At 47.0% G+C, this 13,426-nt stretch overlaps 1 protein-coding gene across 2 annotated transcripts in view; it reads right to left on the bottom strand.

Moving 5' to 3' along the window:
- LOC134099801 (mitochondrial intermediate peptidase-like) overlaps nucleotides 1-13,426 on the bottom strand; it is a 48,365-nt gene that overhangs the window by 24,929 nt on the left and 10,010 nt on the right. For both annotated transcript variants that reach the window (XM_062552806.1, XM_062552805.1), the window contains exons 12-16: nucleotides 8,562-8,715; nucleotides 8,226-8,303; nucleotides 6,940-7,144; nucleotides 1,456-1,565; nucleotides 1,004-1,078 (exon numbers count right to left, since the gene is read on the bottom strand). In XM_062552806.1, the coding sequence (XP_062408790.1) occupies nucleotides 1,004-1,078; nucleotides 1,456-1,565; nucleotides 6,940-7,144; nucleotides 8,226-8,303; nucleotides 8,562-8,715 (622 nt within the window). The remainder of the gene's footprint in view (nucleotides 1-1,003; nucleotides 1,079-1,455; nucleotides 1,566-6,939; nucleotides 7,145-8,225; nucleotides 8,304-8,561; nucleotides 8,716-13,426) is intronic.

Below are 13,426 nucleotides of genomic sequence, written 5' to 3'. Positions count from 1 at the left end.
CGTACCGTAGAAATGTTTTAATGAAATGTAAACTTAATATAAAGAGTCATCAGACATGATGTAATTAATAACCAATAAGTACAGTGTATTGCTCTACATGTCAGTACATGTCATATTATGTAATGTTATAAGATATCCTTCAGGGATAAGAGTTAGGATTAAGGGGTTTTAGGCTGAGGGCCAGAGTCTGCTCTTTGCAATAATATGTAACATAATAGCATCTACGTGCAATAATACGCGGTAATGCGAGAAGTCTACAGCATTAGTCACTGCTTACGTAATGTGACTGTATTAGGGACACTTAATGTGAAGTGGGACCAGCGACTCCCCCAGACACAGCAGGTGAGACGAAGGGGAGGCCCTATCACAGGAGCGACCACCTGAGAGCCCCATCAGTCACACACACACACACACACGCACACAGACACAGACACAGACACAGACACAGACACAGACACAGACACAGACACAGACACAGACACAGACACAGACACAGACACAGACACAGACACAGACACAGACACAGACACAGACACAGACACAGACACAGGAGGAGGAGCCTCTGGGGAGAGACGGAGAGCGCAGCGCAGCGCGGAGAAGAGCAAAGCAGAGGAGAGGAGAGCAGAGCAGGACGACGGGGCCCCAGCGTAAAAATAAACACAGATAAGTCCTATCGGCCGCATGTTTACGCAGACAAGACACGAGAGAGAGAGGACATCAGCTAAGACTTGCTGGGCACCACACTGGGTGGACAAGCCAGGGAAGTGTGTGTGTGTGTGGTGTGTGTGTGGTGTGTGGTGTGTGGTGTGTGGTGTGTGGTGTGTGGTGTGTGGTGTGTGGTGTGTGGTGTGTGGTGTGTGGTGTGTGGTGTGTGGTGTGTGGTGTGTGGTGTGTGTGGTGTGTGTGTGTGTGTGTGTGTGTGTGTGTGTGTGTGTGTGTGTGTGTGTGCGCTCCTGGGGTGTCTGGAGATCTGTTTAGAGGTTGATATGTTGTTGTTTAGTACCTGGAGCTGAGTGTCTGCTGCCCCGCACACCTTCTTGGACTCACACAGGCGGTTCACCATGTTCTTTGGCAGAGGCTGCACGGAGGAACAGAACACACCAAGTTCAAGAATATATAAGCAATTACAAATGATTGTATGTGAGTGTGTGTGTGTGTATGTGTATGTACAGTATATCATTTATAAAAACACTTCACAGTCACATAATTTTGACTACAACATGTTCAAATGTACAGTATGTAACAGTTATAACTGACAATGCCAGAGAAAATAACGCAGAAGTGCTATAAACAACAACTGCTGCGAAAACAAAGGTCAAATGTCAATGTAATCAAAAAAATGTTTTTTTTTTTGTTTTTTTTTTTTTAAATCAAGCAACAATTATTTAATAATTTGGTGAAGTAAAGCAATAATATCGGGAAATCAAAAGTGTCCATGAGCGACTGATCCCTCACCTGTCCACTCTGATAGTGCCGGGCGAACTGGTTCACCACCCGGTAGTCAGTGGCAAAGTACTCCATCAGGATAGACGGCACCTCCGCAAAGTCAGTGGAGCACCTTGTGCCTGGAGGAGAACAGACCCACACAGAGAACTGAGCCAGAATCAGGACACTACTGAGCCAGAACTGAGCCAGAACCAAGACAGTTCTGAGCCAGAACCGAGCCAGAACCAGGATGCTACTGAGCCAGAACCAGGACACTACTGAGACAGAACTGAGCCAGAACCAGGACACTACTGTGCCAGAACTGAGCCAGAACCAAGACAGTTCTGAGCCAGAACCGAGCCAGAACCAGGATGCTACTGAAACAGAACCAGGACACTACTGAGACAGAACTGAGCCAGAACCAGGATGCTACTGAAACAGAACCAGGATGCTCCTGAGCCAGGCTTGAGCCAGAACCAGGACACTACTGAGCCAGAACCGAGCCAGAACCAGGACACTACTGAGCCAGAACCGAGCCAGAACCAGGATGCTACTGAAACAGAACCAGGATGCTCCTGAGCCAGAACCGGGACGCTACTGGGCTAGAACACGATCAGACTCCTCTCCTAACGTCAACAACCTTCTTGGAGATAATTAACACTTGTGCTTATTATTACGGAAATGCACAAATTATCTTTTTAAAAAACAACTCAGAATATTACAGTAATTTCCCGTGTATAAGCCGCATTGTGTATAAGCCACAGGGCAGTGTTTAACACAAGTTAAAAGAAATAAAACCATACTGTCCCTGTGTATAAACCTCATAGTTGAAGATCTTGGAAAATCAATGTACAAGCCGCGGCTAATAGCGGGGAAATTACAGTAAAGGCCCAATATTGACTCCATATACAGTAAATCAGAGGCAGACTCCGCTCCTGTCTTCAACAGCCTTTGAGGATATAATCAACACTTAAGTTTACGCTTACACATTTCACAGCTGACGTCTGTCCAAGGAGACTTACAAGTGAAGCGAGGGAGATTGTGACTCATCCAAAAGTAGGTTATTAAAGGGAATCCATTGAGTACGAGTACAAAAGAAGTTAGTTTGAATCAACCTGTTGTAAATATGATGTTGGAAGCGCAGAAGTAGCAAATGTCATCTGACAACCTTCACATGCATCGTATTTTTTTTTTTAATCTAAAGTATATTTTTGGGGGCTTCATGTAGGACAGTAGAGAGAGAGACAGGAAGCAAGCGGGAGACAGGGACGGTGCGGGATCGGGAAATGACCGCAGGTGGGACTCGAACCTGGGTCCCCGTGGGCACTCAGACCCTTACGTGGTACGAGCGCTGTCGCCTGATGTAACACAGCACCCCCTGCATCGTATTCTGCGTATACTGTGTTTTATGTAAATGTGTCAATGTGTTGTCTGTGTCTGAAACTATTTGTTTGGCTGCCATTTTGACCAGGACTCCCTGGCAGAAGAGACGCTCAGTCTCAATGGGACAATCCTGGCTAAATAAAGGTTAAATAAATAAATTCTTCGTATACCTGAATCGTAACTGACATGGGGCAGAAAAGGAGTTCGGTGTTGACGTGCGGACCAAAACACAATGGAAACTACGCAATCAGACATCCATCGGGCGGACCACCCTTCAGTTGGGAAGTGTAAAAAAACGAATTCAACACTGACTCAATTAACACTGACCACTGACATGGTGTTAATCCATCCCGTGCACCACTCTCTCAGCAACACAATCACACAGCAGACCTGAGGCCTAGTCTTTGCCCCATATGTGGCATGCTACAGTAGCACAGGGGGTTAGGAGGAGGAGGAGGAGGAGGAGGAGGAGAGGGGCGCTGAGGCAGATTGGGGCAGACACTCCAGATAAAGATGGGGGGGAGGGCAGGTCCACTTAGCCCCCCGTCATGAACAGGGTCCAGGAGGGTGCGCTGCTAATTTCAGACGCACGGACCACTGAGTGTCACTGTAAGTGGGAGTGGGTGTGTGTGTGTGTGTGTGTGTGAGTGAGTGAGAATGAAAGAAAGAGAGAGAGAGAGAGAGAGAGAGAGAGAGAGAGAGAGAGAAAGATAGATGGAGACAAAGAGGAGGGGGGGGGCTTGTGATGTGTTAGGCCAGGCATACAATACACTACTTCTGACACTACCTCTAATCACTACAAGAGCCATGAGAGAGGAGGCCCCATGGAACATCACTGAGCTTGTTGCTCAGGGACCCCCTAAGAGGACTCCAACTTATGGCAACTGTGTGTGTGTGTGTGTGTGTGTGTGTGTGTGTGTGTGTGTGTGTGTGTTGTCAAGTAGCAGAGCAAGGTGCGATCACCATACAGGTCATGGGTGGGTGGGGGTGAGGGTTTTCTAATATCGAAATATCGTCCGAACTCTTCAACAAAGAATGATGGTGATGTATACAGTAGTACTTGAAGTTGCTCGGAAGAATACGTTCTTATTATTTCCATACTACCACAGAGTGACCATTCTAAGCTATTGTACACATGGGGTATTTCATTAACTAGACTGGCACTTTGCTGGGAAAATACCTTGCATAGCTGGAGTGTTGGACTGGAGTTAATCATGCAGAATTGAGAACAAGGACAAAAGTGAGCGGTAGATTAGAGTCGTTAGATAACCAAGGCCACCGGTCTCTGGGGTGGGAGGACCCATCGCTGCCCCCAGGGGCACACTGAGCTCAGGCACTGTATTACTGATGTGTCCACATCAACCCCATAAGGACACACATTACAAAAAGCACAGTTCACATCATACAATGCAGTGGTTCTCAAAGTGGGGTTCATATCATATAATGCAGTGGTTCTCAAAGTGGGGTTCATATCGTATAATGCAGTGGTTCTCAAAGTGGGGTTCATATCGTATAATGCAGTGGTTCTCAAAGTGGGGTTCATATTGTATAATGCAGTGGTTCTCACAGTGGGGTTCATATCGTATAATGCAGTGGTTCTCACAGTGGGGTTCATATCGTCTAATGCAGTGGTTCTCAAAGTGGGGTTCATATCGTATAATGCAGTGGTTCTCAAAGTGGGGTTCATATCGTATAATGCAGTGGCTCTCACAGTGGGGTTCATATCGTATAATGCAGTGGTTCTCAAAGTGGGGTTCATATCGTATAATGCAGTGGTTCTCAAAGTGGGGTTCATATCGTATAATGCAGTGGTTCTCAAAGTGGGGTTCATATCGTAAGATGCAGTGGTTCTCAAAGTGGGGTTCATATCGTAAGATGCAGTGGTTCTCAAAGTGGGGTCCGGGGACTCCTTAGGGTCCGTGACCCATAGCCAAGTGGTCCGCAAAAATAATTTGGTTGAAAATAGAAAGTTAGGGTTTTCACCAGCAACACAATAGAATAGAGCACATTTGTCATGACCCCTAAACGCCCTAGTCCTGGAACTCCACACTTCCCAAATCCTCTCCAGACACTAGTCCTGGAACTCCACACTTCCCAAATACTAAACGCTAGTCCTGCAACTCCACACTTCCCAAATCCTCTCCAGACACTAGTCCTGCAACTCCAAACTTCCCAAATACTCTCCAGACACTAGTCCTGGAACTCCACACTTCCCAAATCCTCTCCAGACACTAGTCCTGGAACTCCACACTTCCCAAATACTAAACGCTAGTCCTGCAACTCCACACTTCCCAAATCCTCTCCAGACACTAGTCCTGCAACTCCAAACTTCCCAAATACTCTCCAGACACTAGTCCTGGAACTCCACACTTCCCAAATACTAAACGCTAGTCCTGCAACTCCACACTTCCCAAATCCTCTCCAGACACTAGTCCTGCAACTCCAAACTTCCCAAATACTCTCCAGACACTAGTCCTGGAACTCCACACTTCCCAAATACTAAACGCTAGTCCTGCAACTCCACACTTCCCAAATCCTCTCCAGACACTAGTCCTGCAACTCCAAACTTCCCAAATACTCTCCAGACACTAGTCCTGGAACTCCACACTTCCCAAATACTAAACGCTAGTCCTGCAACTCCACACTTCCCAAATCCTCTCCAGACACTAGTCCTGCAACTCCAAACTTCCCAAATACTCTCCAGACACTAGTCCTGGAACTCCACACTTCCCAAATACTAAACGCTAGTCCTGCAACTCCACACTTCCCAAATCCTCTCCAGACACTAGTCCTGCAACTCCAAACTTCCCAAATACTCTCCAGACACTAGTCCTGGAACTCCACACTTCCCAAATCCTCTCCAGACACTAGTCCTGGAACTCCACACTTCCCAAATACTAAACGCTAGTCCTGCAACTCCACACTTCCCAAATCCTCTCCAGACACTAGTCCTGCAACTCCAAACTTCCCAAATACTCTCCAGACACTAGTCCTGCAACTCTACACTTCCCAAATCCTCTCCAGACACTAGTCCTGCAACACCACACTTCCCAAATACTAAACGCTAGTCCTGCAACTCCACACTTCCCAAATCCTCTCCAGACACTAGTCCTGCAACTCCACACTTCCCAAATCCTATCCAGACACTAGTCCTGCAACTCCACACTTCCCAAATCCTATCTAGACACTACTCCTGCAACTCCACACTTCCCAAATCCTCTCCAGACACTAGTCCTGGAACTCCACACTTCCTAAATACTCTCCAGACACTAGTCCTGCAACTCCACACTTCTCAAATACTCTCCAGACACTAGTCCTGCAACTCCACACTTCCCAAATACTCTCCAGACACTAGTCCTGCAACACCACACTTCCCAAATACTAAACGCTAGTCCTGCAACTCCACACTTCCCAAATACTCTCCAGACACTAGTCCTGCAACTCCACACTTCCCAAATCCTCTCCAGACACTGGTCCTGCAACTCCACACTTCCCAAATCCTCAGACACTAGTCCTGCAACTCCACACTTCCCAAATCCTCTCCAGACACTAGTCCTGCAACTCCACACTTCCCAAATCCTATCTAGACACTACTCCTGCAACTCCACACTTCCCAAATCCTATCCAGACACTAGTCCTGCAGCTCCACACTTCCCAAATCCTATCTAGACACTAGTCCTGCAACTCCACACTTCCCAAATCCTATCCAGACACTAGTCCTGCAACTCCACACTTCCCAAATCCTCTCTAGACACTACTCCTGCAACTCTATGCAAGCATCAAGTCTTAAACATTTTCCCCATCAGCGTTTAACAATTCAAATGTTGCTCACATTGTTTATTGTTGTAAAATTGTTGTTAGAATTGCTCTTACATGTTTTACAAATGTTTTTTTACCATGTAAGTCGCTTTGGTTAAAAAGCGTCAGCCAAATGTAGTGTAATGTAATGTAATGTAATGTAATGCAACGTAATGTAAAACATGGCGCTTCCTGCTTTTTCCCACTTCTGGTTAGACTCAGCACAATGATAATAAAGTTGAATGTAATGTAATGTAATGTGATCTAATGTAATGTAATGCAATCTAATGTAATGTAATGTAAACTAATGTAAAAGCGTGCCGTCCTGCTCACCGGTGATGTGCTGGTAGCGGGTGCGTCCCAGCATGGAGTGCATGGCGTGGCCCATCTCGTGGAAGAGGTTCTCCAGCATGCCGGGGGTGAGCAGCGTGGGGGCGCTCTTGCTGGGCTGGGGCAGGCTCAGCATCAGCACCACCACCGGCAGCTGGTACTGCCCGCTCGACAGCTCGCGCCCGCCACGGATGGTGAAGTGGCAGTCCTGGGGTCAGATGGAGGAGAGGAGGGAGGGGGGGGGGGGATCAAACTTTATCAAACTAGATCCTCATACAACACACACAATGTTAATTGGTGATTGCCTTTGAAAATATCTATCCATATCAATTCATTCCTATAAACCCGACTTGCATTTCAATTTGAGCAAACCCCATCGGTGCTTGGTTATAAAATAGACTTAATTACTTGTTTATTAGAATGCGAGCAGTGACCCATCGTCTCTTTCCCTTTTCGTTCACTTTTACTTGAGTGGAACAGTTGACACAAGTCTTTAAGTGGGTGGAGAACTATTTCTATATTTATAGGCATGACAATTTCTATATTTATTGCTTGCTTGTCAGTCAGCTTGTGTGATGACTGAGAATCAATAACACACAATAACTAAACATGCCATTACCTGGCTGGAGAGTGAGAAACATTCGCCAAACACACCCATCAGTGCAGGCACGCACACGCACACACGCGCACACACACTCGCACACGCACACGCACACACAGGAGGGTGTGCAAAGCCTTGGTTGTTTTGCAGGATCTGATCTTAGGCTTCTACCAAATTCCAATCACAGAAATAATTGCTGTTCGCTCAGGCAGTCTTTGGCACGATCGCAGGACTCTTGAGGTGCCGCGCACTGGCAACAAAAGAACACCGGGGAGTGTTTTGGCACAGCTGGGTAGCCGTACCAGCCAAACCGGGTATAAATGAGAGCATTATTTCGGTGGCTGTCTTCACTGCAGGCCGTGAGCCTATCATAGCTAATCGTTAAAGGGCTTCACTCCACAGTGGAGGGAGATGAAAGATTTGGCGTTTGATGGGGGTGCTACTTGGGTGTGGTTGAGTGAATGAAGCACAATGAACTACACACACACACACACACACACACACACACACACACACACATGCAAGTGTGTGTATGTGTGTGTTTTTTGTGTGTGGGTGTGTGCTTTAGAGTGTGCGCGTGAGTGTGTGTGTGTGTGTGTGTGTGTGTGTGTGTGTGTGTGTGTATGTATGTATGTATGTATGTATGTATGTGTGTGTGTGCATGTGTGTTTCTGTGTACACCGCTTACCTGGTGAGGTTTTTCTGGCCTTTGGAAGAAGTCGCAGTAGATATATCCCAGCAGTCCCTCTGTCTCGTGAACTACCGCCTGAAGAAAGAGAGCAAACAGGAGGTTTAGTCTAGTCTAGGGAGCAAACACAACAGACCAGGAGTGTGTGTGAGTGTGTGTGTGTGGTTTCTATATGGGGTTTTTTTAGGTTGTATATGTGTGTATGGTGGCACTGTCTGTGTGTGTGTGTGTGTGTGTGTGTGTGATTCTATATGGGGTTTTTTTAGATTGTATATGTGTGTATGGTGGCACTGTCTGTGTGTGTGTGTGTGTGTGTGTGTGTGTGCAATCCCTCACCAGCTTGCGGACGTCGTCGTTCCACACCTCCCCAGCACTGGGGCTCTCAGCCATGAGGGAGACGCCAAAGAGCTCCGCGAACAAGCTGTTGAGGCCCTCCATGCACGCGCCCAGAGAGAAGTAGGGGCTGTACAGGCTGGGCTCAATGTTAAACCTGAGAGCAGAACACACACCAATGTTAAACCTGAGGGAATATAGTAACACACACACACACACACACACACACACACACACACACACACACACACACACACACACACACACACACACACACACACACACACACACACACTCGTCATCTTTTGACTAAGGTAGGCTTGACTAAGGTGGTGGTTTTTGAGTTTAGAGAGGCTTGAATAAGGTGGTGGTTTTTGAGTTTAGAGAGGCTTGAATAAGATGGTGGTTTTTGAGTTTAGAGAGGCTTGACTAAGATGGTGGTTTTTGAGTTTAGAGAGGCTTGAATAAGGGAAAGACAGGAAAGGGAAAGCAGTCAACAGTCGACTGAACTCTCTGACTCTGTCATGTGTCACAATGGGGGCATACAGTAATTAGGCTTCTACCTCAGTTCATTTACTGTATGCATTTGACTCGTTTGGTTCAGTTTCGGTTGAAAGCGAAGCTATTTGCCCCGTCACCTGTATTGCCCCATAATTCATGCTACCGAGGCCCTGCGCGGGTGTATCCCTGACCCTGCTGTCATGGCAATACTCCCACCATAATTTACGTTACCCACAGGCGGGGGCACACTTGAAGGCCTGCGGCTGCTCAACCACCGAACGACCATCGACGAGCGATACTTTTTAGTGGAACAACATCCCATAATCACAGAGGTGCATTGTTTCCTAGTTACAGTAGAGCGCTCATCCCTCTCTTCTGAGCAGAGAGGGGGAAAAAAGGAATGCCCAAACAATTCTGTCCTTGGAACGTTTGGCGGCTGTTAGGAATCTCAGAAATGCCTTGTTTTTCTCATACTCTCCCTCACATGCACTCTGTCTGTGTCATGTCTTGCAGGCCTGACCAGAGAGAGAGAGAGAGAGAGAGAGAGAGACAGAGAGAGAGAAGGTGAGAGCAAGATAGAGTGAGAGAGAGAGAGACACACACACCTCTTCAAACTCTCCAGAAAGTTAAAAGCGGGAGCTTAAGCATTTTATCTGTCAGTCAGGCGGGTCCCCCGGCCCTGTCCAATTAAACTCTTCCCAGAGCAGAGCGCAGCGCCACCCACTCAAGTGCCGCCGGTCACGCCGCAACCGCTCACCTGTCACTCTGACTCTCATTAAGAGAGGGGAAGGGGTGGGCGCACACACACACACACACACACACACACACTTCCAACAATTACAGAGGACAATTACAGTGCTATTGCGAAGAGTGTGTGATGTAGATGACACCGATGAAAGCTTGTTGCAAGAACACAGAGCAGTCCTGGTCTACTGTGCTACAGATCACTGTGTGTTTCTTCATACTCTCCCTTCTCCAGTCAGACTGAAGCATGAGGTGGATACCACACATAGCTGGAGGCTTTGGAGTCACTGAGTTCACCACTCTTTCTCTCTTCCTCTCTTCCCTCACTCACTCTCATTCTGAGTCTGACCTATGGCGACGCTTTACTCTCGCTGGACGCATGCGCCTTTAACACTTTAGCATTGACTTCGGAAAACGTTAATTACTCAGCCGATAAGACACTTACGAGATTATTATGTCAATTTCACAATGTAGTATGTACCCCGACAATAGAAAATGTTCATATAAAGGCTTAAAACGCTTCAGCTCTAAGGTAATTTGATGTCAAAGTGGCGCTTACGCCCCATAGGATTCAATGGAATGGGCAGCTAGCCACGGTCTTCTTCTTAGCATGGCGGCCGCCATACTGTCTACACTCTCAGAACGTTCGCTGCCCCCTTGGCGCCCGCACACTGCCCATGCCCTGCCTTCATTTCCTGTGCTCTGGGAGGACGCTCACGAAACACACTCGTGCGTTCGGCCACCTAACCGAACTCACACACACACACACGCACGCACGCACGCACGGCAAAAAGACAGCCAAAACCCCCTTTGGGGCAGAAACGGGTTGTTGTCCACTGCATGTGATTGATGAACTTCATATTTGAATGGGTCTCGACGCTTCTTCTGAGATCCTTTTCATGCGGCGGCTGCACCCTTGATGTGGACGATGAGGTCACTCTGACTTTATTTGGACCTCCAGGCTGACTTGCGGTGTTAGGAGCACTATCCTCGACAAAGAAGGCAGAGGACATTTGGGTGATAAACGAACCACTGACACAGACAAATCTCTGGAATGTGGCTTTGGAAGCACAACGTCAACCACAGAGTGACCAAAGACTTGGGAGACTTGAAGCCCTAAAGCATTTATAATCATACTTTGAAAGAAAGAAGAAAACCTCAGTGCCTTCCACACAGAGATGAAAGGCTGTGGAGACTGTGTCAGGGCACCCCTAGGGTGACAGCCTTGCAAAAATAAACCCTATTCTCCCCCAGCGCGGGGCCAACTGACGCATAACTCTGCAGCCAAACAAAAGGGCCACCATCATCCTTCAAACTTGAAAACCTACACCTTTCTCCTGTGTCTGGTTTGACCTCCACACGCGAGGATGCTGCAGTCAGGTCTCAACTGGAGCAGCAAGCACAAGATGAAGGAGAGTAGTTCCAATACACCCATACAAGAGAGAGAGAGGAGAAAGAGAGAGAGAGAGAGAGAGCGAAGAGAGAAAGGAAGAAAGAGAAAGGAGAGAAAGAGAGAGGGAAAGAAAGAAAAAAAGAAAGAAAGAGAGAGAGGAGAAGATGGATGAAAAACAGAGAGGAAAGGGGGGCGGACAGACAGTAAGGCAGAGACATGAGTGATGAAAAGACAGGAAGAGAGAGAGGGAGAGAGAGAGAGAGAGAGAGAGCGACTGAAGACAGCTTGACCTGTGTTCCCTCTCCAAGCAGGAGCACCTGCATTACAGCCCCAATGAGCCAGTAACAACACCCTCCCCTCTGCTTACGGTATCTGGTCTCACACACACACACACACACACACACACACACACACACACGCACTTACACGTGTACACACACACACACACACTCCTCATCTGCCCGTACACACACAAACACATACACACCCTTCTTCTCAATCACAAACCCCTCTGCTCATCTGGCCATACACACACACACACACTCCTCATCTGCCCGTACACACACAAACACATACACACCCTTCTTCTCAATCACAAACCCCTCTGCTCATCTGGCCACACACACAGGGGACCAAATCCAACCATGCGTGAGTAGACTGCAGGGGCCTGTACTACGAAGCGGGGTTACTGGCTTAGCTGGGTAACTTCGAGAGTAAGTTGATCACGTGTGGCGTAACTTCCCGGTTAACCCGTACTACGAAAGGTGGATAGGTTTTAACCTAGGTATGCTGCCATGGCAATTTACGCTGCATCTCAAACCTGCTCCGAGCAGGTTATGATCTTGGTTAACCCGAGGTTTGCGGTTAACCACACCCCACAATGTCGACGTAGGCTACTTGGAAGATACATTATTGGAGCGCAAATTGTAAGCGCCTCTCTTCGCAAGGCGAGAGTTTTTTATGACCGCCAGAATCTTTCTCCATATAATATTCTCTATGAAAGATAGCCTATACATTCTCAGCCGAGGGCATTCGTTGCATTTGTCAGCTGATCGAGGCAAAGTGGAGGCTATATATAAGCATTGGCAATATAACATATTTTCATAATTAAGAAATATTAATGCAAGCTAGGCCTATAACTAGGCCTATAAACCTTCTGAATGTTCTTGAGTTTCATTTTCACCAGCTGCCAGCGGCACTGCAGTTGCATCTAAAATGTTCACAGGATAGGCATACACTAAATCAGTCAATGGGGCTAAACATTCAATTATCCTTTATTAATATTTATTAATATACATGGCATGAATTGTGTTGCATCTGTAGGACTCTTATGAACTCAACATGTATTTATTTCAACACATTTCAAACATTCCGCAAGCTATTAATCCTCCGTAACACATAGGCTATTTAAGGAACATGAAATAAAACTTTACTTTCATATATCCGATCTGCAATAGCCTACGTTGCCAACAGCATTGTCTTGCTTTGTTTGCTGCCGACGTACTTGATGTATCGTATAGTGGGTTTTAATTCCTCGCAGCTTTTTTATAATCATTGCTTATTCCTTATGCGTAAAATAGCGTGATCGCGTCATCATTAAAAGTGGTGATATGCGCTGCAACCCGCCCATTTTATGTGAACGCGCACCAACTCCGATGAGGTTAACCCCAGTTCAACAAATCAACTTCTTACTCAGCGTCGTAGTACCGATTAGCACCAATGAAGATAACCAGGTTTTGTCAACCCCGGTTTAGCAAAGTAACCCTGGGTTACATCTGGGTAGGTTGAGCTCCCTTCGTAGTACAGGCCCCAGATGTCCAACACTCTCACACACACACACACACACACACACACACACACACACACATCCAATATGTCTTTGGAAAGTCTCCCTTCACAGATTGTTATTTTGGGGAAAAAAAACAAATATGTAGGTGATGGGGTCAAGGAAATATTTCCTTCTCACAGGGAAACACCCCATAGAGAGTTAAGTGTACGTAAGACTAACGGCTAACCTGTGGTCTAGCTACTTTCAGCAATACATCAGCGCAGCAGAATACTGCACTGGACCAAGTAGCCATGCACAGGACTCCGGAGTACAAACCTCACCTGCTCGTCAACAAGCATCATGAGTCATCGGCCTTCTGTGTAGCACAAACAATCAAAGCAAAGTCATGTTCATCATCATCAACGTCTAAGAGGCCAGGAGGAGGAACCACATGTAACGAGA

The sequence above is a fragment of the Sardina pilchardus genome, chromosome 13 (genome assembly GCF_963854185.1).
Source record: "Sardina pilchardus chromosome 13, fSarPil1.1, whole genome shotgun sequence".
NCBI classification, from domain to species: domain Eukaryota; kingdom Metazoa; phylum Chordata; class Actinopteri; order Clupeiformes; family Clupeidae; genus Sardina; species Sardina pilchardus.
The sequence above is the reverse complement of the archived record's forward strand: the minus strand, read 5'-3'. Positions and strand labels throughout refer to the sequence as shown.